The sequence below is a fragment of the Pelmatolapia mariae genome, linkage group LG3_W, assembly GCF_036321145.2.
Source record: "Pelmatolapia mariae isolate MD_Pm_ZW linkage group LG3_W, Pm_UMD_F_2, whole genome shotgun sequence".
Lineage (NCBI taxonomy): Eukaryota > Metazoa > Chordata > Actinopteri > Cichliformes > Cichlidae > Pelmatolapia > Pelmatolapia mariae.
The window spans coordinates 4,674,933-4,701,743 of NC_086229.1; the positions used below are offsets into that span (position 1 = coordinate 4,674,933).

Below are 26,811 nucleotides of genomic sequence, written 5' to 3' on the forward strand. Positions count from 1 at the left end.
AAATATGCATAAATTACTAAGATCTGGTGGAATTCTTAGCCCAAGGTACGTGAAGCTGCTGGGGGACCACTGAAAGGGATTGCAAATATTTGGCAGAGCAGACCTGGTCACCCAGCAGCAAAACCTCTAACTGGCCCAAATTAATTGTGTGAGCAGAGAATGAGCTGAGCTCACATATAATGGACATAACAGCTGATATTGATGCTTCTGCTTTCTAAAATAACAAAATATCGTCAGCTATGTTATGATTTGTTCCACCCAGTGGAATCATCTTGCACATCTTGCACTTATCATGCACATCTTGGTGAATGGCCTCAGCTAGAGGTCCAAGTGCTAATGCAAAGAGGAGAGGGGACAGAGGACAGCCCTGCCTCGTTCTTCTTCACAGTGGGGAGGCTGATGATTGGACACCATCGGTTATAACACAAGCTTCTGTAAGTTCGTAGATAATTTTAATCCATTAAATTAAACCCTCGCATGAGCCAAGTCTTTCTATCTTTCTTTCTATGGTAAACAAACCCGTCCACTCGATTCTGTTTTTTCAGCTTCTAAAGCTATAACATAGGCTATTATATTATATTATATTATATTTCAAACATTAGTTCACTTGTCTTCCAAACCCCAGCAGCTGTCTGTTGCAGGTCTGAGTGTTTACTAAAATAAAAGCTTTCTAACATCTCACCTGTTTGTTTCTATTCACACATACATGTGTATTATGTTTATTAACAGAGAGATGAAGCTTGTGTTTCCGTCATGTAGTGACTGTGCTTAACTCTATGAAGCTTATTAGACATTATATAACAGATCATATATAAAAGTGAATTTTCCCAAAGTGCTTAAGATATTTTTGAATTATCTTTTGTTTTCCTTAAAGAAATCTAGAACATGTGCCATTTTTTTCATGTCGTGTGTAATTTCCATTAGAAATATTAATGACAGTTAAATGAAGAGGGGATGGAGCTGTGATGTCATCAAGTACACTGCTGTTTAACGATCGCTGCGTTGCTCGGCAAGTCTCGCCTGTGAGCTTACGAAGTCCGGACTAGCGGAGTATTGAGAGACGGCCTCAGTTTTCTTTGTGCGCCATCATCTGCAGAGTGACGGATCTGTCTGAGAGCTGTCGGTGGTTCGGTGAGGATCAGCTGTAACTTTTTATGGTCAAGATGTTGATGATCGTGCTGCTCTTACACGGTAAGAACCCGCTCTGAACTCACACACGTACGGACACACACACGGACGTGGCTCCAGACTGTTTTTATAGCCGCTCATGTTCACGTTAGGCACATTATTCTGTACTCAAGCTCGTTCATGTGACGAAGCTCGTCCCCGGGACCTCCATGCATGGCGGATCCTGCACTTTCAGCTGGTTTGATCCCACACACCGATCATGTGTGTGGTTAAACGTGTGTAGTACAGACAGCAGTGAGGGCGGAGCCTTTCACTGATCGTTTTTACAAGAGCGACTTATTGATTGATTGATTTCCCATGAGTAAGTTTCCTAATAAAGGTGGATGAAGCTGAGAGAAGCAGTCAACAGAAAACAATAACAGCGCTGTTTTAACGGCCGAAATGCAAAGATTCATTTACTCAAACACAGAACAGAAAGAAAGGCAGCAGCCTGTGTTCAGAAAACCCCCCAAAAACATTTGATTTCAATAAAAACCACAATGGTGGGGAGGGAGACAAAGAGAAACTGGCTTCTTTTCCCACTACAACCGTGTTTACAGGCTGTTCCAGTGTTTCTCTGTCTGACACAGTCGACCAAACAACAGATACACATTTAAACAAAAGGAAGTTAACAATCTAAATGTTTCTTCCAGCAAACATAAAAACCCTCGTATGTAATGTCAAATCTTTTGTGCGATTTGGTGCATCTTAAATAAATAAATGAATAATCCACAAAGTAAGCTGTATTAATGCTGAAACCAACAAAAGTAAAACAAAACTTATCAATTCTTTGACAGGAAAACGAGCATGTTTACTTGATCAGGTGTTAGCAGTGTTGTTAACAATATTAGCAGCGGTGCTGAAGACGCGTTGAAGATTTCTGTGCCATGTGTGACATCAATGGGAACCGTTCTTCTTCTACGACCTCCTCGCTGAGCTAACTCCATTTCTATCTGCACCTTCTCCTCCAGTGTGCAGCAGGTTGGAGGCCTCCCTCTCCCCAAAAGGCTGCCCAAAGAATGAGGCTTCTTCTTTGGTGGCTGTGTTACACTTTCTTCTCCTCCTTCATTTTTCACCTTAATGTGCACTTTCCAGAAATCCACCATCTCAGCCTGCAGTTTACTTTGGATAAAGTCAAGCCGGGCTGCTGTCACATGGTTCCTTTGTAGCGAGGGTCAAGCAAAGTTGCAGTCTGCAGCAAGCGCGGGCTATTTTATTGTCATATTTTATATCCAATTGTACCAAAATCTCTTCTTTTATGACTCTTGTCATTTTTGCATCACCTGCCTCCACTTTGAGAGCTGAATCTCTCAGATGGTGAAGCATGGGCACGATGGAAGAAACAGTCACATCATTTTCTGTGGATAAAATGTCAGTAAAATCAGTGATGGGCCTCAGTGCTGCGTTCACAGCCTCCAAAACACACATGTCCTGCCACGTCAAGTTGGGTAACGAATGGCGGCTCCTGTCTGAAGGAAAAACTCTTTTTCCAATGTTGCAGCAGTTCGAGTTCCTTTTGTTCCTTGTGGACTCCCGTCGTCTCTGCCAGCTGTATGCAAATGATGCATTAATGGAGCCAAACGCTCTGTCAGTGTTTGTCTTTTCTTTCTTGATGGCATTGTTTACTGCAACATTTAAGTTCCGGTCATGCGGTCTGAACACTGGACTTCATTTATCTCTCTGCAGGACAATCAGAAGAAGAAGAATCTGAAGAAGAGAGTATCAATTGCGTTGAGGGACCAGTTGATCAAATCCATTTTCTTTAGGTTTTAGAGAACAAGACTAAGAGACTCTGAGGGTTAGAGTTAGACCAGACTAGACAAGGACATGAGAAGTCAAGCAGGAACGATAAGGTGATGGAGAGAGAGAAAGATGCAGCCGCCTCCGTCAAGAGCCAAAGCAAAAACCTGTTTATTGAATAATCTGAAACTCTCGAAAAAGAGTTTATTAATATCTTCTCTAATCTCTTTGAGACAGCTTTGCAGATTATTTTGAAGCCTACATTAATAAGGGATATTGTACGATAGCTTGAGGTAAATACAGGGTCTTTGCCTGGTTTAAGCAGGAGACTAATATTGGCAGAATTCATATTTGGCAGTAGTCTGCCATTTTCCTTGATTTCCTGCAACATTCTGTGGAATACAGGTACAAGAAGTGTCCAAAATTCTGCAGCAAGTCTGTCTGGAGCCTTATTAGTGGGCATACTTATCAGGGCTTCCTGGAGTTCACCTGGCGTCAGTGGCGAATCCAGTGCCATTGCTTGATTGTCTAATAATTTTGGAAGAGCTACGTTGTCAAGAAACTGGTCAATTTCATTTTTAGACGGGTTTATATGCGGTGAATATAAAGTTTCATAGATATTCCTGAAAATGTTGTTTAATCTTTCAGGGTCATATCTTATTTTCCCAGATAAATCATTTACAGCTCATATAGTTGTTTTTTTATTTATTTATTTTTAACTGTTTAGCTAGAAATCGACCGGATTTGTTACTGCGTTCAAAATTCTGCCAGCGAAGTCTTTGTACTAAGAATTGTATTTCATTTATTAATAATTTCATTTAATTCTAGTTTTGTTTTGTGAATTTTGTTCAGTGTTTCCTGATCTTGGTGGGACACGTAGGCTTCTTCTAAGGAGTTGATGTTTTTTTCTAATTCCTGAATAATTTTGTTTTCTCCTTTCTTTTGTGTGATGAGAAAGACATTGTTTTACCTCTCATCACAGCTTTCCCTGCTTCACATAGAACAGATGCTGTTGTTCCACACAGGTCATTATAGTCTAAATATAGAGTCCACTCTTTTTAAAAATATTTAATAAAGTCTTCATCTTTAAGCAGTGATGTATTAAATCTCCAGTTTTTACTTTAGGAGATAATCCAGACGAGACTGGGAGTGATGGACATGTGAGAAGAAAGTATATTTCTTACTTTTGGGGTGACGGGAACCTCTTTTCTCTGGTGCCAGCTACATTTACATTCCATGTGACAACCTTAGTGTGCCCATATTTGTGTGTGTATGGCTAATGATGCACGCTGTGGGTGACACTTAGACGGGCGAGGAGAGGAAATACATCACTCCTGTGTAAAGAGAAAGAAAAAATGTGAAGAGATGCTCCATAAGTCTGACTGTGTGTGTGCATAATAACTAATATGAGTGAACGCGCTTGAGTGTGTGTGTCCTATAAGTCTGTGTGTGCAGTGAGACTGTTGTACTTGTGTTGTGGGAGGGATGAAAGAGAAAACTTGAAAGAAAAAAGAGAACATTGTAATTAACACTTTAACGCCATGGAGACTTTCAGTGTTTTAATATAATTTGACATCATGTTGAATTAATAAGCTGATATTAATAACTTCAACAGATGTTAATGGAAGATTAACAAGAATCTGTACTGTACACATGGTGGTGGAGAGGCCTTTAACCTTTAATGATCTCTGGCCTTTAGTGACCTCTGTCCTCCTGTTGCAGGTGTGTGTGTGCTGCTGCTGGCTGCACCGACGGTTTCTGCAGGTGAGTTGATGGAAGTGTAAGTTCAGACATTTCTGTAAATGGTAAAAAAGAAAATTCTGCAGATTTACAGCATATTGTCTGTGTCATTACCATAATTTTGTCATTAATGGAAAAATTGAAAGTTCTGTTTATATTCCCATTAAAAGGCACTTCTTTTCACAGTAACTCATTAAATGTACACTAGTGGTCATGGTTCTGGGTCATTTTGACCCAGCATTTTCAGTTTCTTGTGTTTTGGTATTCTTCTGTATTATGATTCATGTTCTGATTCTGTAGTTGTGCTGTTTTGATTATTATTATTATAGGTTTCAGATTGGTCCTGGTAATGAGTTTAGTTCCTAGGTTTCATTCTTGTGTCCTCATGTTTAGTGTAGGTTTATTTCAGTGTCAAGTCTGCATCTTTGTGATTTGTTTCTGGTTTCCTCTTTTACTTTGAAGGTCCATGTCTTATGTCAATGTCAGTGTTTTCAATTTTTCTTCTCCCCGTCTCGTTAGCCCTAATTTATCCCAGTTGTGTCTCCCTCCTGTTTCCTATTCCCTGATCGCTCCACTGTGTATTTAAGCCCCCTGTGTTTGCCTTTGCCCTCTGTTGCGTCATTAATATTTGGTACCCTGTCCATGCTGTGTGTTTTGTCTGATGCTCCTGTTTAGTTTTTCTCGTCCTGCATTTCAGTCCTTAGTTTCCCTGTTCAGAGTTTTGTTTTAGGTGAGTTTAATTTATTAAGAGTTTTCCCCAGCAATAAAGCTGCGCTTTAAGTTTAACCTCCCTGTTTTGAGTCCTGCGTTTGGGTCCTTTCCTGCCTGCTGCACACAGCCCAACATGACATTACAGGTCAAAAGAACACTTCAATTTTTCCAGTTGTTTATTGAAAATGATGCAGTTTAATGTCTCATTGCACTCTGAAATAAAAGCATGGTACAAATAAGCAAGTCAAGTTAAGAAATCATGGAATCAATTTATAGACCAAAATGTATTTGACTCATCAAAGTAGCCCCCTTTGGCAAATATAACAGCTGAACACACCCGTGCCATTCTTTCTGCAATAGCAATCAAATATTTTCCCAGAAGTTCCCATAAATGTGGAACTTGTAGGTTGCTTTGTTTGCACTCTTCTGTCCAGGTCTGTCACGTCCATGCGGCCAAACACAAAGGAGTGGACTTAATCGCAGACAAAACTCGGAGACCTGATGTGAAGTTTATTACAAAAATGAGAAACAAAAACAAAACACACTTAACAAGTAAGCCATGAAGGGCGCGAGCCTAATAATTTGAGTTTCTGTTCCATTTCCTCATCTGTGTCCATGCCTGGGTCCACACACACCTTCACTCGGTCTGCTCGCGGACCGTGACATGACTGTGAACTGAGCAGGGAGGCAGGCAGGTGAGTAAACACTGAAAACTGTGAGCAGACCAACAGCTGAATTAGCAACAGCAGTGCAGGAATCCAAAAGGTTACTGAGAGCAGAGAGAAACACGGTCAACTCCAACAAAGCAATGGTTAGAAGGTTGGACTATGACAACATTCACTGACTGATGTTAGCAGACGATCTCGCAAGAAATGGTTGTGAGCTCTGGTCTTAAATCCCAGCAGGCTGATTACACACAGGTGTTACCAATGCGAGTAGAATGGTGGCTCCACCCCGAGGTGGAAACACCGGTACAATGGAAAAAACCCAGCACTGACTGAAACCTTGACAAGTTCATCCTAAACTAACTCGATGGAGTTCAATTCTGGAGATTGCTGGACACTCCATGTTTTCAAGCTCACCATCTTCTTCTTCTTCTAGGGTCAATCGTGGCTCAAGAGTTGGGAGTTTGCCTTGTAATTGGAAGGTTTCCGGTTCGAGCCCCGGCTCCGACTGTCTCGGTCGTTGTGTCCTTGGGCAAGACACTTCACCCGTTGCCTACTGTTGGCGGTCAGAGGGCCCGGTGGCGCCAGTGTCCGGCAGCCTCGCCTCTGTCAGTGCGCCCCAGGGTGGCTGTGGCTACAACGTAGCTTGCCATCACCAGTGTGTGAATAAGTGGATGACTGAATGTGTAAAGTGCTTTGGGGTCCTTAGGGACTAATAGAGCGCTATACAAATACAGGTCATTTACCATTTTTTCCTGAGGTAGTTCTGGTACAGCTTGGACTTATTTTCTGGGTCAATATCTTGCTGTAGGATGAACACCTGACCAACTAGATCCATAGCAGAGGGTACTGCATGGTGCTGCAGAATGCTGCGGTAGCTGTTTTGGTTCAGTATACATCACCAAGCTGGATCTAGCAAACAGCCCCAGATAGTGTTTTCTTTATTCCCTGAGACCAGCTGCACTGGATCATCACCAGCTTCATCATCACCAACCTCCAAAGATGGCGCTCATCAGAGGGCGACATCGTAGAGCACTCTGAGTCAAGTTACGTTTTACATTCCTCTTCCTTACTACTCTCTTGTGCTGAGCTAAGACACATATTAAATCTGAACCTGCTGGAATCCTGTCCAGAGCTAACATGCTACGCTGACCTGATGCTAGGCCGGCGCGAAGCAGAGGACTCTCCTGAGAACAACAAGCTGGAGTGGAGGCAGACGGGAAGGAGCTGACAGAAGGTTCCGGTGCATGATTAGCAAAGGAAGGCCACTGCTTGCAAACATTCAGTAGTTGGAAAATAAAATGGATGAACTCCATGCTCGGATTTTCACACAAAGAGACATTCAGGAGTGCTCCATACTGGGTTTCTGTGAAACCTGGCTTGGGGAGAGAACACCTGCTATGGCAACAACACCAGAGGATTAATCGCTCATCAGAGGACAGAAGCACTTTGGACAGTGGCAAGATCCGCGGTGGCGGAAGGCAGCCCTCATTAAGCAAACCCAGTCACAGTCACGACTATTAACACCTTACAGTGTTTATTACATAAACTGGTGTACGTCTGTTTGTGCCCCTCCCAGGACTGTGCGTAGGTTTCCCAATTAAAAACCCTTGGTCAATGGAGACATTAAACAGAAAGTCAGGGAGAGGAGGGAGGCCTTGAAGGCAGGAGATCAGGCAGAGCATAAGAGAGCCCGCTATGAACTGTTGGCGTCCATCAGAGCTGCAAAGAGGGCCCACTCAGAAAAGTTTGAAGGCTACTACCTCAACAAAAACAATACACGTAGTATGTGGCAGGGAATTCAAGGTGTCACAAACTACAGGGGAACCACAACAACATCCACAGACCCCTGAGACACCACCGTTCCAGACAGCCTCAACACCTTCTATGCCAGGTTTGACAGACTGAACACAGACACACCCTCAAAGACCCCCTGAAACCCCACAGACACTGTCTTCCAGGTGACACACTGGTGCTGAAAGCTCTGAAAAAGGTGAACCCCCACAAGGCGGTGCAACCTGATAGAGTTCCTCCCAGAGTACTGAAGGCCTGTGGGGAACAACTAGCTGGAGTGTACACTGGCATCTTCAGCCTGTCACTATCCCAGGCAGTAGTCCCATGCATTTTTAAAACCTCCATCATTATACCAGTTTCCAAAAAAACAGACCTATCCGCCCTGAACAACTTCAGATCAACGGCACTCACACCAGTCGCTCTTCCTGGACTACAGCTCTGCTTTCAACATCATCCCTCCGGGCAAGCTGACTGAGAAGCTGACTGCAGGTTACATTAGACCTGAGCTGGAATCTCAACAACACAGCAACAGTGATTTATTTTATTAAGCTGTTCAGGAAAGCTGGCTTGAACCACTGCCCTACAGAGGACTGAAAGAGAGCATCCTCACCGCAGGCACCACTGTCTGGTATGGAAACTCCACACATGCAGAGAGGAAGGCTCTGCAAAGAGTCAGAAAGACAGTGGAGAGGATTACAGAGAATAAACTTCCTTCCATGGACTCTCTGTACACACAATGCTGCCAGGAAAGAGCAGAGAGAATTATTAGGGACTCACACCATCCAGCTCACTGCTCAGACACAAAAATTGTACGTACAATCTGAGACACAACAGAGCAGACAGCATCATCACACACAGAACAAGGTTATTCAGCAGCTTCTTCCCCGCAACTGTCAGACTGATGGCAAACAGAAAACACTGAACACCTAAAAATAACACAGCACTACTTTACCTCATTCTGAATGAAGTTGGAAAAATCATGGATGAATACGCAATTATTTACTCAGATCTGTGAAATGTGCAATATTATGTTTACAACCCTATTACACTATTTATATGTAATATACCATTTGAACTCTCACCAGCAAGTACTTGTATCAGCACACAACCTGTACAATGTTTCTTATATCCTTGATATTGTAAATACTACTAGAAGACTGCTCCACTCTTTGCTTGATCTCTACTTTCTTAACTTTCTTTGCTTTTACCTTTTAAATGTGACATGGATACCGAGCTCTGCAAAAAGAATTCCAATGTGCATATGACTGTTGGTCCTGTGAACAAATGGCAAATAAAAATCTTGAATCATAAGTTTGGATCTTCATCCTTTTTCACTCAGTCAAGTCTTTCCTTTTGTTGGCCGTTCCTCTGAAAACCAAAGTGTGTGATCACAGCTGAAATAAGGGAGATTTTTCCACTTTAAAGTGCTTCAATTAGTGATGCTGTTGATCCACAAATTAAATCAACTCTAAGGATCTGAATGTTCATGACAAACACAAATATCTGCTTATTATGAGGCTAAAAGCTTGATGTAGTTTATAATATGTCAGCAGCATATAACAGCCCTGCACACCAGCACTGTGCTTCTACTAGACTTTAATCAACATATAGTTATGATTTATCATCTCTGTGTGTCCTCCAGTGTCTCTGTCTGTCAGTCCAAACCTTCAGCAGGTCTTCAGAGGATCTTCTTCAGTGTATCTGAGTTGTGTTGATGATGGACAGACAGCTGATGGATGGACAGTGAAGAGGACCAGAGGAGGACTCACTGAGGACTGTGGAGCAGCTCCAGGCTTTGGGAGGCTTCTTGGTTCCTACTGTGTTGTGGATCTTTCTGCTCCCAGTGAAACTTTCTGGTGTGAGGACTCCTCTGGACAGCAGAGTGACAGAGTCTCCTTCAGTGTCCAATCAGACACTACAGGTGAGATGTTCCAGCTGTGTCTCTGTCTCTGTGTGACTCTGCTCTCATTAACTCTGTTTGTCTTTGCTGGTCAGATAGAGCTGTCATCCTGGAGATCCATGCACTTCCTGTGAGGACAGGAAGTGATGTCATTCTGCGCTGCAGACAGAGGAATGGTGCCACAGTCGCAGCTTATTTCTTCATCAAAGGAAGTTCTGTTGGTCCTAAACCAGAGCACATCATCACTAACATCACGCAGGCTGATGAAGGTCTCTACTCATGTTCTACTGAACAGGGTGGAAAGTCTCCTCAGAGCTCTCTGAGGGTCAGAGGTCAGAACACTGACATCACTTCCTGTTTAAAAGCTGATGTAACATTGTGACCTGATAATAACCTTCTTTATCACCTCTTCTGCAGATTCTCCTACCATCATTCATCCTCCTCCTCCTCACTGTCCTCCTCCTCCAAGCACCTCCACAAACTTTGATCCTCCTCTTTTGCTCGACAAAAAAGGTCAGTAAAAACATACAGTGGCATCAACTGCATAACCCAGTGTCTGCAACAGTCAAACCTCTGCTGCCAGTGTACAGGGTACCCCAACCTTACCTGTCCAGCCTCCCACCAACACACTCTGTTTTACATACACAGAAGCCTTCAAACACCAAAGACCATCACACTTCCTCCTCCATGTTTGACAGTCGATGCCACACACTGTGGATTCATCCTTTCACCTACTCGATGGTGTACAAAGATCCTGCGTGATGAACCGAAGATTTCAAACTTTGATTCATCAGTCCATAATACCTTCTTCCAGTCTTCAGTAGTTACTTAATGAGAGTAACGTATTCAGAATACTTTCGATTACTTAATATATTATCATGTTTTCTACAACTACATGAATGTACTATTGCTGTGATTTATTACTATTACTGTAGGTTACTCTCCATACTAATACCAATTAGATGTTTAAATCTTAATATAAATGAGTAATAGTAGGTGGACATTAGGCAAGGCTGCACTTTTTGCAGCGAGCTCGTATAGAAAACTATTCCGCGCCTATATAAAACAGGCGACTCAGAACCGTAGTAAAGGGACCTCTGGCTAATACGTCGGGTTCGTGTTGGGCTCGTAGCTGAAAACTAGCTTTACTTTGTTGTCTGGATCAACTTTGCTAGCGAGAGACAGAGAGAGGCGTTGAAAGGCTGCTGCAACGGAGCTCATTGTTTCAGAGGAAAACACAAACACAGTGTACAGTCGAGTCTTAATGCTCATCAGGCACTCTTCTTGGCTGCAGTGGTTATTATTATATTTACATGCTTCCAGCTCCCGTTTCTGCTCAGTGACAACTTTTGCTTTTTCTCCCTTCTGGTGCTCACAGACATATAACAGGTATGGCAGTCCATTCTCCCTGCAGCACGGACTACACTGCCCATGAGGCTACATCCTTTAGGGCTATGCTTGTAACACTCTGCCTATTGCCTTCATACTAAATAATTTTTTGTATAATAACTTTTACAAATATTTCTTCACGCCATTATGCAGGCCGCAAGTAGAGGTGACATGTGCCACGAGATTGAGACACAGGCCTTAGAGCCTCTTAATGCATGTTTGTTTGGGTTTCCACCTGCGTGGAATTACCAAAAATAGAGAGGACATAGCCTAATATTTGAAACAGGAAACACTGCCGTGTAATCCATTTATTTCAACAAAGTAACTGTATTCTGAACTAGGATGCTCCAAAGCCACACAGAAAACCATCACTGTGTGGCGCCACGATGGTGACTCTGCACTGCAGCACTGCTTTAACTGCACAGACTGGCAGGTCTTCAGGGATGCTGCTGTGTATAAGGGGAAGCTGGATTTAGAGGAGTATACATCGGCTGTCCTCAGCTACATTAGTAAGTGTGTGGAGGATGTTACCACCACCAAGTCTGTGATGTGCTATCCAAACCAGAAACCCTGGCTGAATGCAGAAGTCCATTCCCTGCTGAAACTCAGGGACGCCCTCTTCAGGTCTGGTGATGCACAGAAACTCAAGAGGGCTAGGAGAGAACTGACTGCAGGTGTAAGGAGAGCCAAAGCCACATGCGCACAGAAGATTCAGGTTCATTTTTCTTCCCAGGACCCACGCAGTATGTGGAAGGGTATCTAGTGCATCACTGACCACAAAACTGGGGATAGGCAACGCCCCAGGGACCCTTCTCTGCCTGAGACTCTCAACCAGTTCTACGCCCGCTTTGAGGACCCTAACACGCACCCAACCAGGATCAGACTCTCCCCACCACCAGATGAAGAAACCCTCAGTGTGACAGCAGCTGAAGTGAAGCGGACCCTCAAGAGGATTAACCCCCGCAAAGCTGCCGGCCCAGACAACATCCCCGTGCAGGTTTTGAGGAACTGTGCTGATCAGCTCTCTGTGGTCCTGAAAGACATTTTTAACTCCTTCCTCATCCAGGCAGCTGTCCCCACCTGTATGAAGACCGCCACCATCGTTCCAGCCCCCAAGAGTTCTGCTGTGACAGGTCTAAATGACTATCAGCCAGTAGCCCTCACGCCGATCGTCACGAAATGCTTTGAGAGGTTGATTATGGCCCACATCAAAGCCACCATCAGTGTCACTTCAGATCCACACCAGTACGCCTACCGGAAGAATCAATCCACAGAAGATGCCATCTCTTCTGTGGTTCACACCACCCTCACCCCCCTGGAGGAGAAGAATTCCTACGTCTGTCTGCTCTTCGTGGACTTCTCATCCGCTTTCAAGACAATTATCCTGCAGACACTTGTTGACAAATTACTGACCCTGGGACTGAGCTCCTCTCTTTGTAAGTGGGTCCTGGACTTTCTGACCAACAGACCGCAGTCTGTGAGGATCCACAATGTCTCCTCCTCTTCCACAGTCCTCAGCACTGGCTCCCCTCAGGGCTGTGTGCTAAGTCCCCTCCTGTTCACGCTGCTTACATATGACTGCTTACCCAACCATCCAGGCTGTCATATTGTGAAGTTTGCGGATGACACAGCTGTGGTTGGTTGCATCACAAACAATGATGAGACTGGCTTCAGGAAGGAGGTGGAACACTTAGAGAACTGGTGCAGGAAAACAATCTCTGCTTAAATGAGAAGAAGACGAAGGAGATGATTGTGGACTTCAGGAGTGGAAGACACACACACACCCCTGCACATAGGAGGATCTGCAGTCAAAGTAGTACCCAGCTACAAGTACCTGGGTACGTACCTGGATAGCAACCTCATCTGGAAAAACAACACTTCCAGCCTGATCAGGAAGGCTCACCAGAGGCTCTACTTCCTGAGGCGGTTGAAGCATGCGGGACTTGAGAGCTTCCTTCTACAGATGTGCGGTGGAGAGTGTTCAGTGCTCTGGCATCAACATGTAGCACAGAAACTGCACTGTGGCAGAGAGGAAAGCTCTACAGAGGGTGGTGAAGGCTGCACAGAGAGCGGTCGGAGGCAGCCTCCCAACCATCACAGACATATACACCTCCAGATGCAGGAAGAGGCCCACCTGTGTCATGAAGGACCCCACTCACCCAACATACTCACTCTTTGTTCCGCTCCCCTCAGGCAGGAGGCTGAGGAGCATTAAATGCAAAACCACAAGACTGAGAAACAGCTTCATTCCAGAAGCTGTGAGACTTCTCAGCGCATAATGGACAAGAAGTGTTATTGTAGCACCTTAATCACTACTGACACTTACTCATTATTTTGTATTTTAAATACATAACGCTGGTACATGTATTCCATTACTCCACAACACTGATCATCGCCAGCTTGGATCTCCATCCTTTTTCACTCAGTCAAGTCTTTCCTTTTGTTGGCCGTTCCTGTGAAAACCAAAGTGTGTGATCACAGCTGAAATAAGGGAGATTTTTCCACTTTAAAGTGCTTCAATTAGTGATGCTGTTGATCCAAACATCAAATCATCTCTAATATCTGAATGTTGATGACAAACACAAATATCTGCTTATTATGAGGCTAAAAGCTTGATGTAAACATAACAGTTTATAATATGTCAGCAGCATATAACAGCCCTGCACACCAACACTGTGCTTATATTAGACTTTAATCAACATATAGTTATGATTTTATCATCTCTGTGTGTCCTCCAGTGTCTCTGTCTGTCAGTCCAAACCTTCAGCAGGTCTTCAGAGGATCTTCTTCAGTGTATCTGAGTTGTGTTGATGATGGACAGACAGCTGATGGATGGACAGTGAAGAGGACCAGAGGAGGACTCACTGAGGACTGTGGAGCAGCTGCAGGCTTTGGGAGGCTTCTTGGTTCCTACTGTGTTGTGGATCTTTCTGCTCCCAGTGAAACCTTCTGGTGTGAGGACTCCTCTGGACAGCAGAGTGACAGAGTCTCCTTCAGTGTCCAATCAGACACTACAGGTGAGATGTTCCAGCTGTGTCTCTGTCTCTGTGTGACTCTGCTCTCATTAACTCTGTTTGTCTCTGATGGTCAGATGAAGGTGTCATCCTGGAGATCCCTGCACTTCCTGTGAGGACAGGAAGTGATGTCATTCTGCGCTGCAGACAGAGGAATGGTGCCACAGTCAAAGCTTATTTCTTCATCAAAGGAAGTTCTGTTGGTCCTAAACCAAAGCACATCATCACTAACATCACACAGGCTGATGAAGGTCTCTACTCATGTTCTACTAATCAGGGTGGAAAATCTCCTCAGAGCTCTCTGAGGTTCAGAGGTCAGAACACTGACATCACTTCCTGTTTAAAAAAATGATGTAACATTGTGACCTGATAATATACTGACTGAACCATCTTTATCATCTCTTCTGCAGATCCTCCTACCATCATCCATCCTCCTCCTCCTCACTGTCCTCCTCCTCCAAGCACCTCCACAAACTTTGATCCTCCTCTTTTGCTCGACAAAAAAGGTCAGTAAAAACATACAGTGGCATCACCTGCATAACCCAGTGTCTGTAACAGTCAAACCTCTGCTGCCAGTGTACAGGGTACCCCAACCTTACCTGTCCAGCCTCCCACCAACACACTCTGTTTTACATACACAGAAGCCTTCAAACACCAAAGACCATCACACTTCCTCCTCCATGTTTGACAGCTGATGCCACACACTGTGGATTCATCCTTTCACCTACTCGATGGTGTACAAAGATCCTGCGTGATGAACCGAAGATTTCAAACTTTGATTCATCAGTCCATAATACCTTCTTCCAGTCTTCAGTAGTTACTTAATGAGAGAATCAGAATCAGAATCAGAATACTTTATTGATCCCTACGGGAAATTATTTTTTGTTACAGTGCTCCATAATAAACAGACATTAACAAGACGGACAATACACTAACTAAGAATAGTACAATATATACAGGCATATATATACATACGTCGTTTATTAATAAATAGCTAAAGAAGAAACATGTGTGTGTTAAGAGGATGCGTTGTACAGGGAGATGGCCACAGGCAGGAATGATTTCCTGTGTCGTTCAGTGGTGCTTTTCGGTATCTCAGTCTCTCACTGAACGTGCTCCTGTGACTGACCAGCATGTCATGGAGTGGGTGGGAGGTGTTATGCAACATTGCCTTTATCTTGGACAACATCCGCCTCTCCAACACCACCTTGAGGGAGTCCAGCTCCATCCCCACAACACTACTGGCCTTATGGATCAGTTTATCGAGTCTGTTTGCATCTGCGACCCTAGTAACGTATTCAGAATAATATATTATCATGTTTTCTACAACTACATGAATGTGCTATTGCTGTGTGATTTATTACTATTACTGTAGGCTACTCGCCATACCAATACCAACTAGATGTTTAAATCTTAATATAAATGAGTAACAGTAAGTGGACATTAGGTAAGGCTGCAGTTTTTGCAGCGATCTCGTATAGAAAACTATTCCGCACATATATAAAACAGGTCAGCGGCTCTGAACAGTAGTAAAGGGGCCTCTGGCTAATATGTCGGGTTCATGTCTGGCTCGTAGCTGAAAACTAGCTTTATTTTGTTGTCTGGATCAACTTTGCTAGCGAGAGACAAAGAGAGGCGTTGAAAAGCTGCTCCAACGGAACTTATTGTTTCAGAGGAAAACACAAACACAGTGTACAGTCGAGTCTTAATAGCTTACTTACAGCTGGGCTCGTCAGGCACTCTTCTTGGCTGCTGTGGTTATTATTATATTTACATGTTTCCAGCTCCCGTTTTTGCTCAGTGACAGCTCGGACTTTTGCTTTTTCTCCCTTCTGGTGCTCACAGACATATAACAGGTATGGCAGTCCATTCTCCCTGCAGCACGGACTACACTGCCCATGAGGCTACATCCTTTAGGGCTATGCTTGTAACACTCTGCCTATTGCCTTCATAGTAAATCATTTTTTGAATATAATTTTTAAAAAAGATATTTCTTCACACCATTATGCAGGCCGCAAGTAGAGGTGACATGTGCCACGAGATTGAGACACAGGCCTTAGAGCCTCTTAATGCGTGTTTGTTTGGGTTTCCACCGGCGTGGAATTACCAAAAATAGAGAGGACATAGCCTAATATTTGAAACAGGAAACACTGCCGTGTAATCCATTTATTTCAACAAAGTAACTGTATTCTGAACTAGGATGCTCCAAAGCCACACAGAAAACCATCACTGTGTGGCCCCACGATGGTGACTCTGCACTGCAGCACTGCTTTAACTGCACAGACTGGCAGGTCTTCAGGGATGCTGCTGTGTATAAGGGGAAGCTGGATTTAGAGGAGTATACATCGGCTGTCCTCAGCTACATTAGTAAGTGTGTGGAGGATGTTACCACCACCAAGTCTGTGATGTGCTATCCAAACCAGAAACCCTGGCTGAATGCAGAAGTCCATTCCCTGCTGAAACTCAGGGACGCCCTCTTCAGGTCTGGTGATGCACAGAAACTCAAGAGGGCTAGGAGAGAACTGACTGCAGGTGTAAAGAGAGCCAAAGCCACATGCGCACAGAAGATTCAGGGTCATTTTTCTTCCCTTGATCCACGCAGTATGTGGAAGGGTATCTAGTGCATCACTGACCACAAAACTGGGGATAGGCAACGCCCCAGGGACCCTTCTCTGCCTGAGACTCTCAACCAGTTCTACGCCCGCTTTGAGGACCCTAACACGCACCCAACCAGGATCAGACTCTCCCCACCACCAGATGAAGAAACCCTCAGTGTGACAGCAGCTGAAGTGAAGCGGACCCTCAAGAGGATTAACCCCCGCAAAGCTGCCGGCCCAGACAACATCCCCGTGCAGGTTTTGAGGAACCGTGCTGATCAGCTCTCTGTGGTCCTGAAAGACATTTTTAACTCCTTCCTCATCCAGGCAGCTGTCCCCACCTGTATGAAGACCGCCACCATCGTTCCAGCCCCCAAGAATTCTGCTGTGACAGGTCTAAATGACTATCAGCCAGTAGCCCTCACGCCGATCGTCACGAAATGCTTTGAGAGGTTGATTATGGTCCACATCAAAGCCACCATCAGTGTCACTTCAGATCCACACCAGTGCGCCTACCGGAAGAATCAATCCACAGAAGATGCCATCTCTTCTGTGGTTCACACCACCCTCACCCCCCTGGAGCAGAAGAATTCCTACGACTGTCTGCTCTTTGTGGACTTCTCATCCGCTTTCAAAACAATTATCCCGCAGACACTTGTTGACAAATTATTGACCCTGGGACTGAGCTCCTCTCTTTGTAAGTGGGTCCTGGACTTCCTGACCAACAGACCGCAGTCTGTGAGGATCCACAATGTCTCCTCATCTTCCACAGTCCTCAGCACTGGCTCCCCTCAGGGCTGTGTGCTAAGTCCCCTCCTGTTCATGCTGCTTACATATGACTGCTTACCCAACCATCCAGGCTGTCATATTGTGAAGTTTGCGGATGACACAGCTGTGGTTGGTTGCATCAGAAACAATGATGAGACTGGCTTCAGGAAGGAGGTGGAACACTTAGAGAACTGGTGCAGGAAAACAATCTCTGCTTAAATGAGAAGAAGACGAAGGAGATGATTGTGGACTTCAGGAGTGGAAGACACACACACACCCCTGCACATCGGAGGATCTGCAGTCAAAGTAGTGCCCAGCTACAAGTACCTGGGTACGTACCTGGATAGCAACCTCATCTGGAAAAACAACACTTCCTGCCTGATCAGGAAGGCTCACCAGAGGCTCTACTTCCTGAGGCGGTTGAAGCATGCGGGACTTGAGAGCTTCCTTCTACAGATGTGCGGTGGAGAGTGTTCAGTGCTCTGGCATCAACATGTAGCACAGAAACTGCACTGTGGCAGAGAGGAAAGCTCTACAGAGGGTGGTGAAGGCTGCACAGAGAGTGGTCGGAGGCAGCCTCCCAACCGTCACGGACATATACACCTCCAGATGCAGGAAGAGGCCCACCTGTGTCATGAAGGACCCCACTCACCCAACATACTCACTCTTTGTCCCGCTCCCCTCAGGCAGGAGGCTGAGGAGCATTAAATGCAAAACCACAAGACTGAGAAACAGCTTCATTCCAGAAGCTGTGAGACTTCTCAGCACATAATGGAGAAGAAGTGTTATTGTAGCACCTTAATCACTACTGACAGTTACTCATTATTTTGTATTTTAAATACATAACGCTGGTACATGTATTCCATTACTCCACAACACTGATCATCACCAGCTTGGATCTTCATCCTTTTTCACTCAGTCAAGTCTTTCCTTTTGTTGGCCGTTCCTCTGAAAACCAAAGTGTGTGATCACAGCTGAAATAAGGGAGAATTTTCCACTTTAAAGTGCTTCAATTAGTGATGCTGTTGATCCACAAATCAAATCACCTCTAAGATCTGAATGTTGAAGACAAACACAAATATTTCTGCTTATTATGATGCTAAGAGCTTGATATAGACATAACAGTTTCTGTGCTTATATTAGACTTTAATCAACATATAGTTATGATTTTATCATCTCTGTGTGTCCTCCAGTGTCTCTGTCTGTCAGTCCAAACCTTCAGCAGTTCTTCAGAGGATCTTCTTCAGTGGATCTGAGTTGTGTTGGTGATGGAGAGACAGTTGATGGATGGACAGTGAAGAGGACCAGAGGAGGACTCACTGAGGACTGTGGAGCAGCTCCAGGCTTTGGGAGGCTTCTTGGTTCCTACTGTGTTGTGGAGCTTTCTGCTCCCAGTGAAACCTTCTGGTGTGAGGACTCCTCTGGACAGCAGAGTGACAGAGTCTCCTTCAGTGTCCAGTCAGACACTACAGGTGAGATGTTCCAGCTGTGTCTCTGTCTCTGTGTGACTCTGCTCTCATTAACTCTGTTTGTCTCTGCTGGTCAGATGAAGGTCTCATCCTGGAGATCCCTGCACTTCCTGTGAGGACAAGAAGTGATGTCATTCTGCGCTGCAGACAAAGGAATGGTGCCACAGTCGCAGCTTATTTCTCCATCAAAGGAAGTTCTGTTGGTCATAGTCTTAAACGAGAGCACATCATCACTAACACCACGCAGGCTGATGAAGGTCTCTACTCGTGTTCTACTGATCAGGGTGGAAAGTCTCCTCAGGGCTCTCTGAGGGTCAGAGGTCAGAACACTGACATCACTTCCTGTTTAAAAAATGATGTAACATTGTGACCTGATAATAAACTGACTGAACCATCATCATCATCTCTTCTGCAGATCCTCCTACCATCATTCATCCTCCTCCAAGTGCCTCCACAAACTTTGATCCTCCTCTTTTGAAAAAAGAAACAGTCTGAGGAGGAGTAGCTGGTGATGAAGAGCAGCCTGTGTGTATATACAGGATAAAGTATTTAGTGTGTATTAAGATGAAGATGCAGCTTTGCTGTGGCCTTCCTCTGCCAACAGATAACAGATAACTAACCTCAGCCAGATGTTCTGCAGCTGTTTCTCTAACATTAGAAGTTTATAATGATGATGACCGCGAGCGTGTTTCTGCTGTTCTGATGGATCTCCACAGAGTGTCCTGACTCTGTGTCACATGTGGGGTCAAAACGCTTCATGTGGTTTAAAGGTCAAAGCTGGTGACTGTCAGGAAGCATCAGACAAACAACATGAAACACCCCCTCTGACCTCAGAGCTCCCTGAGGCCACACCCACACTTCCTGTCAGTCCCTGTGATTGACAGCTGCCTCCATCAGTATCATATATATCCATATAATCACCCTGACGCTATGATGTTGTGATGTTGGTTTTTACTTATTAACATGATGTCTCGTGTCTCTCTGTCACACATACAGTATTTAATCATTTTCTCACACAGTTCTTCTCTTTCAGATTTGTGTTGTTGGGTTTGTTGTCACAGGTCACAAAAAAGTTTCTTACTTCACTCTAACGTATGTGAGTTTGTATTATATTTGCAAACTGATAAAGGGAAAAAGAGTCATACACACACACACACACACACACACACATATATATGTATATATATATATATATATACATAATGTATAAAGAAAAAGAAACTTCCCCTCTCGCCCCTGCGGGCGATCAATCCTTCAAGCTCGGGTCCTCTACCAGAGGCCTGGGAGCTTGAGGGTCCTGCGCAGTATCTTAGCTGTTCCCAGGACTGCGCTCTTCTGGACAGAGATCTCCGATGTTGTTCCCGGGATCTGCTGGAGCCACTCGCCTCGTTTGGGAGTCACCGCACCTAGTGCTCCGATTACCACGGGGACCACCGTTACCTTCACCCTCCACATCCTCTCGAGCTCTTCTCTGAGCCCTTGGTATTTCTCCAGCTTCTCGTGTTCCTTCTTTCTGATGTTGCTGTCATTCGGAACCGCTACATCGATCACTATGGCCATCTTCTCCTGTTTGTCCACCACCACTATGTCCGGTTGGTTAGCCACCACCATTTTGTCCGTCTGTATCTGGAAGTCCCACAGGATCTTTGCACGGTCATTCTCCACCACCCTTGGGGGCATCTCCCATTTTGACCTCGGGACTTCCAGGACATATTCGGCACAGATGTTTCTGTACACTATGCCGGCCACTTGGTTATGGCGTTCCATGTATGCCTTGTCTGCTAGCATCTAGCACCCTGCTGTTATGTGCTGGTGCATCTTTATACAGCCTTCACTTGGGGCCTTACTTGGTGTGATAGACCCCAGCCTCTATGGATCTTGTGCTCCATCTGGCTGGGATCTCACTGTCCATGTGTTGGGGCGGGTCCAGGGGCATACTGTGTCCATCTATGAAAGGGTTACACACAGCCAGGCAAGATGACTGGAAAGAGTCTTCGGTTAGGATTAGGCAGTGAAAAAGCAGTGTGGTTATGGTTAGGGAAACTGACACGGTCATGTTTCCGTCGCCTCATGTTTCGTCATTAAATCCTGAGAAAATGTTAGTAAAGGTTATGGCTGACTCTACCACCCTCAGTGGACTCTGAGACAGCAGCACGAGCCAACTTATTACCTGTTATTTACACTGCGTTTTACATACAGATTTCAGGACACATCAGTAATTGACCTCAAGAGAGTTTTTCGGCCTTTTAACAATTATAGGGAGGATTCAGGGTCACCTGGTCCAGCCCTAACTATATGCTTTAGCAAAAAGGAAAGTTTGAAGCCTAATCTTAAAAGTAGAGATAGTGTCTGTCTCCTGAATCCAACCTGGAAGCTGGTTCCACAGAAGAGGGGCCTGAAAACTGAAGGCTCTGCCTCCCATTCTACTTTTAAATACTCTAGGAACAACAAGTAAGCCTGCAGTGTTCATGTTCAAAGGCATTGTAAACGTTGTCGCTGTAGAAAGGAGTTTTCTTCCCACACAGAGTGTACAGTGGACTCTAATGTTTTTGTCACTTTTTATGGAATCAAACTCAAAGTAATGTGAGTACTTCCAATCTCTAAATGCTGCATGGTTGTACTCTCTCCCACACTCGATATATTATCCATTGTTGATCTGCACATGTCTCATGTCATAAATAAATGTATCATAATAAATATCTAATAATATCATAACAGCAGCAAATATTCAGTATATCAGTACAGACTTCAGTCTTTCATTTAACTGTTTTTAAACAAACTTTATTTTCTGCATTTGTTAACAAGTATTAACAAAGTGTATTAACATTTATAGATTAACACATCTGTATGTGTGTAAAGCATGCCCCACCACAGCCCCTTAGTGAGACAGAACAAACAAAAAACCTTTTCCCGTAAAGGCAAATCAAACAAGGCAAACAGAATCACATGGGGTAACACTGCTGGGTCCAGAGGGTCAGAGATAATGACTCATTCTCAGCAATGTTACAGTTTAAAAACCAGACCAGATATCCATCCACACTCAGCAGTGTGACTGTCACTGCAGTTATTTCAGTGGCTGAAGTTTGATCTGTGTTGTTTACCAAAGTGCAACAAAAGCTGTTTAACATGATTCATTTTGAATTCTTACAGAAACATTGTGATTTTTGTCTTTAAAGTGTGTACAGCAGTCTGTGACATCACTGATGAATCCACCAGTTCTTTTTGAGCCTGTTATCACTACACAAACGTTTGTTTAGTCTTTCCTGAAAAATAAGGTCAAAAACATGGCACAGTCAGACATCCCACATTGGGTAAAAGGAGTTACACCCACTGTAACTCCCAGTGATTTTAGAAAATATCAGTAGTTACAGACTACAGCGGTGTATCCCAGCACTGATGCTAAGTCAAACATGGGAACATTCAGAACAGAAATAACTTTTTGTAACAGCCGCATTAAACTTGGAGCTGATTTAGAAACATCACCTGGGAGCACTGTATGTTACTGTAATGTTTTACACTCAACCACAAACTTTACTGTTGTCTATAGTTTAGTGTTCAGTGGTGAAAGCAGGATTGGGATTTTGTAAATGTGTAAGTTATTGACTTTGTGGAGATCAGAGTACATGAGTGCGTTTCAAACACGTGGCTGTTACAGTGTATGTGGGTGGGGACGATCAGCCTATATTTAGCAGAAGTTGACACTGAGAATTTTCACAACCAGTCATGGACCGTCTCTGGATCCTGAGCTGCACTCTGTGTGTCCTCCTGAGCTGGATGCATGTGGATCAAGCAGTGGCTGAACCGTGAGTTTGTCTTCAGCCTGTTTTTGTCTGTGTGAGTTGTTCACTGCAGTAACTGCTGTATGTGCGATGCTGTATGCAGCCAGTACCTGGTGGCCATTCCTGCAGTTATTGAAGCTGGAGCTGAGGCCAAATTCTGTGCAACTCTCCGACAGCCCAGTGGGACTCTGGTCATGACTGTCACTTTGAAGTCTCGAGAGAAGAACACGACCTTATTCACGCATACGTCAAATGAAGAATTTCAAACCTGTGTTCAGTTTAAGGTCCACAACCAGCACTTTCACACACAAAGTGTGTTTGTTAGTTTTTATTGTATGCTTTATTGGCTTTGATGACTATCTAAATATCACACTGTCCCAGGCTCCTTTGGTACAAAAGGAGGTGCAACATTTTCAGGTGGAGGTACGAGGAGACACATTTTACTCCACACAAGTCACAAAAGTGATGATCCGAGCCTCTGATCCCTTCACATTCATCCAAACAGATAAACCCATCTACCTCCCTGGACAAAAAGGTAACAATGTGCTACTATGTTATATAAGACATGTAGTTCATTCAAATTTCATCATCATGAGCCCGCTGCTCCACCGTCTCCAATTTGTGTAACAAGTTTTATGGTCCAAAATTTGGACACACATACAGTGATTGATGTGAAAGTTGTGCTTCATTTAGCAAACGCTTTTCAAGATATTTAATACGGTCCATCGACCGAGATGTTTGTTCGCACTTTGAAATCTGAGTCCATCTTTGAATATAACTATTTTAAAAATTCACAGTAATGCAAAATAAAACATGCAGAATACTCAGAGTGCACAACTCCCCCCAAAGGACAAAGGCCATATTATATTACTCAGACATGATTTATTTTTTGTACCATCTGTCCCCGATTACAGAGTCAAATTCATTTTATGTGAAAGTTTAATGGTTTTATCTTTAATAGTTTTATTGTTCACAATTAAATTATGTTCAAACATGGAATTCAAAGCAGCAAAAATCATGAGGGAAGGATATGGAGGGCCACGGGTGCCATAATGTATGAAACACATAATTAGAAAATAAATTAAATGTCTTGTTAATTAAAATATAAATTAGTGATATCAATTAAATTTAAATAAATTATATATATATATATATATATATATATATATATATATATATATATATACACACACAATACACATTAATTAAATATCAGTGATTTTATTTAAAAATGTAATAAATTATTTGAATGATCTGAAAAAGTTTCTGTTCATCTGGTTGTTTTCAGTGGGGAAACTATGAACCAGTGACTTTGTTTTGTTCCAGCCAGGGTGTGATACCAGAGCTCTGCTTTGCACTTCTTCCATGTAGCGAACGGCACGTTGTTCCTTCAGTGGGCTGGTTTCAGTCATTATGCAAATGTACTGTTTATAAGATTGGGGAAAGCTGAGACTGAAGAAGTCACCTGGATCAGTGACGCAACGTTTATCCACTGAAAACATCCTGATGAACAGAATCAACTTTTGGGGTTTTCTTTACCTGGATGATTGAGTGTACACTAACAGATATTTAGGTATTTATGTCTAATTTCCAGTTTCCAACACATATTTAATGACTTTGTTATATATTCAATTAATTTTTTCTCATTTTGATTATTTACAAGGATATTTAATTATTTCACTGTCCATTTATTGGTTTTCAATTTAATTAATTATTTTGTGTTTCCTCTTCTTCAGTGTTCATTAATCAGTTTTATCAGTCACCCATCAAACTCAGGGACACAGACCATTTAGACAAAGTCCAAAGTATTGCTTTGGCCTGGTGTCTGTTTATTTAGTGTGCCCTGCTTAATGCACACAGCCATTTGGACCTGATGGACCTACACCATAAGCAGTATTTTAAAATACTTGCCATGTCACCAAATATGATTTTATTATTTTTATGTAGTGCAACCTTCAAGCATTTGGTCGGTCTGTCCACATAACCACCAATTCATATCAGTCCATTATCTGAGATCTGCATTGACTTGCTGTGTAGGGTAAAAATCTGATGTTGTGTTTGTTGATAAGCTGCAGTGACAGATCACGATGCGCTGCAGCACAGCAACCATGAAATATTTAATTAAAAATTGAAAAACAAAATACATAATTTATTAATAATAAAATTGTTTAGATATTTAATTAATTATTTCAATTTTAATTAGTTATGTAATTATGTGTTTATTTAGTTAATTTTAGCAATCATGGCCCAACCCTAATAGATCTTTGTTTTAAAGTATAATGAGAGAAACAGAGAGATAATCTCTTTAAAATTTTTCTCACAGTGAATTTCAGAGTCGTTGCCATGGATAATAACATGCGACCGGCCAATCAGCTGGTGAGTTTTTGAACAGTGTTATTAATGATGCTGTTTAGAATTGACATGCAGTGATTTACACAACAATTTCTGAACTCCACCTGTCTTTGGTTCTTTCTTTCAGTATGATGTCATTGAACTTCAGGTAAGGGAATATCTCCAGAAAAGGTTTTTACTTCTGCTGTAAATGTATCAACACAATGCTGAACACATGGAGTCGGACTTGATTGCTCCCTGCTTATATACACACTGCTTCTGCAGTATTACTCCAAGTCACTGACAATTTAAAAAGTGAACAAATTGGGTCGCATATATACAGAGGTGGGTCGAGTATCGAAAAATTTTATTCAAGTAAAAGTAGCATTACTTTAAAATATTATTAAGTAAAAGTGAAAAGTAGTGAGATTGCTGTCAGTGCTCGTAGGGCAGTGGTTCCCAAACTTTTTTTGCTGGGCCCCCCTTGTTTTACAAGAAAAATGTTCACGCCCCCCCACCCCCGCGCGTGCACGCGCACGCACGCACAAACACATCCTTCAACCACACACACCCATATTTTGCTCCATTGCGGTTTATATCAAACCTCAAACATTTATTAAACAATTAAGCAAATACAAATAATCTGCAATAAATTACAGGTAGTAAGAAAATAAACTACCAACTCTTTTACGCTCCGTCCGCACCTACACGGGTATTTTTGAACACGCAGCTGTTTCGGCCACATGTAAACGGCGTATCGAATCAACGAGAACTGAGATTTTTTAAAACTCCTTTTTTTTTGCGTTTGCAAGGAATATAGTTTGTCACGCAACGTCAAAGGTATGTGCCTTTTTTCATGTCACGCTGTGCGCCACGTTATTGTTTACATGGGATAAATTGCAGAATGGCAGATAGAGACGAAATACTGTTAATCTGACTCTGCAGGTTTTACACGCTGATATATACAGGCAGTTACTGTCCCTGCATTTAGAAAGGCAGAGGCATCATGGTGTAATTTTTTACATGTAGTTGTTTTTTTTCCTGTGTAATAATATTCAACATTGCTATCAATACATTTTTCAAAAAATCCCTCTGCAAAATGGGTTCAAAAACATAAACAACTGTAGGATACTGTTTCTCCGTGATTTGAACAGCCCAGCGCTGCTCCCGTGCAGGGAAAACTAATTATGCAGGGAGACCTACCTCAGCACTTGTGCAGGTGAAACCAAAGAGAAGATCTGCTTCACCATATTTTCTAGTCTTTGGCTTAGAATGAAGTTGGTTTGGAAACATATTCAGCGATGCTTCATCTCCTGCTTTGCGTTTGTGTGGGCGCCCTGTGCTAGCAGTGTCCAAGCGTTGTTGTTTTGTTTTTTTTCCCCCCTTTTCATGCCGCGCCCCCCCTGCAATACCTCTGCGCCCCCCCTAGGGGGCGGGCCCCACACTTTGGGAATCACTGTCGTAGGGTCAGGTGCAGCTGCCATTCCAGCCAGTCTGTAAGCCTGTATAATGATATTGACAACAAAGAGTTGTACTCGTCTTACAGCCACCAGGAAAATATCCAGAATTCCAGATTACCAGTCAAGCCCTGCTGTCACCACAACTTTGCACTGCCAGTAAACTTAGGAAGCTAGCTCCCTGTGACTCATAGCTGACAATGGCATTACCGCCTTATTATTCCTTTAATTGGTATTATAGAAAACAGAACAAATAAACAAATGTTCAAAAGAATTATTGTGTTTTTACA

General features: G+C 43.3%; 2 protein-coding genes across 4 annotated transcripts in view; both read left to right on the top strand.

Annotated features, from left to right (window-relative positions):
• The first annotated feature begins 997 nt into the window (after window positions 1–997).
• Window positions 998–19,970, top strand: LOC134624167 (uncharacterized). 3 transcript variants are annotated; one of them, XM_063469148.1, is made up of 11 exons: window positions 998–1,191; window positions 4,630–4,671; window positions 9,460–9,738; window positions 9,819–10,049; window positions 10,135–10,230; window positions 13,845–14,123; window positions 14,198–14,434; window positions 14,531–14,626; window positions 18,679–18,957; window positions 19,032–19,274; window positions 19,370–19,970. In XM_063469148.1, the coding sequence occupies exons 1-11, from the start codon at window positions 1,155–1,157 to the stop codon at window positions 19,447–19,449; spliced, it is 1,899 nt and encodes a 632-aa protein (XP_063325218.1). In that variant the 5' UTR covers window positions 998–1,154; the 3' UTR covers window positions 19,450–19,970. The 3 variants fall into 3 exon arrangements, with proteins under 3 accessions (XP_063325218.1, XP_063325217.1, XP_063325216.1); XM_063469147.1 differs by having other exon boundaries at window positions 9,813–10,049; window positions 14,204–14,434; window positions 19,370–19,969; XM_063469146.1 differs by having other exon boundaries at window positions 9,813–10,049; window positions 19,370–19,967.
• Window positions 19,971–22,677: 2,707 nt separating this feature from the next.
• LOC134620194 (alpha-2-macroglobulin-like) overlaps window positions 22,678–26,811 on the top strand; it is a 38,800-nt gene continuing 34,666 nt past the window's right edge. The window contains exons 1-5 of the mRNA XM_063466232.1: window positions 22,678–22,757; window positions 22,837–23,017; window positions 23,115–23,268; window positions 25,057–25,109; window positions 25,213–25,233. Of these exons, the coding sequence (XP_063322302.1) occupies window positions 22,678–22,757; window positions 22,837–23,017; window positions 23,115–23,268; window positions 25,057–25,109; window positions 25,213–25,233 (489 nt within the window). The remainder of the gene's footprint in view (window positions 22,758–22,836; window positions 23,018–23,114; window positions 23,269–25,056; window positions 25,110–25,212; window positions 25,234–26,811) is intronic.

What these genes read in the sequence shown, in the direction of transcription:
- LOC134624167 (XM_063469146.1), top strand. Translation starts at nt 1,155, where the DNA reads ATGGTCAAGATGTTGATGATCGTGCTGCTCTTACACG. An exon ending in GAGCTCTCTGAGGGTCAGAG is followed by an intron (nt 10,050 to 10,134) that starts GTCAGAACACTG and finishes CCTCTTCTGCAG; the next exon opens with ATTCTCCTACCATCATTCAT. An exon ending in TGTCCAATCAGACACTACAG is followed by an intron (nt 14,124 to 14,197) that starts GTGAGATGTTCC and finishes TCTGATGGTCAG; the next exon opens with ATGAAGGTGTCATCCTGGAG.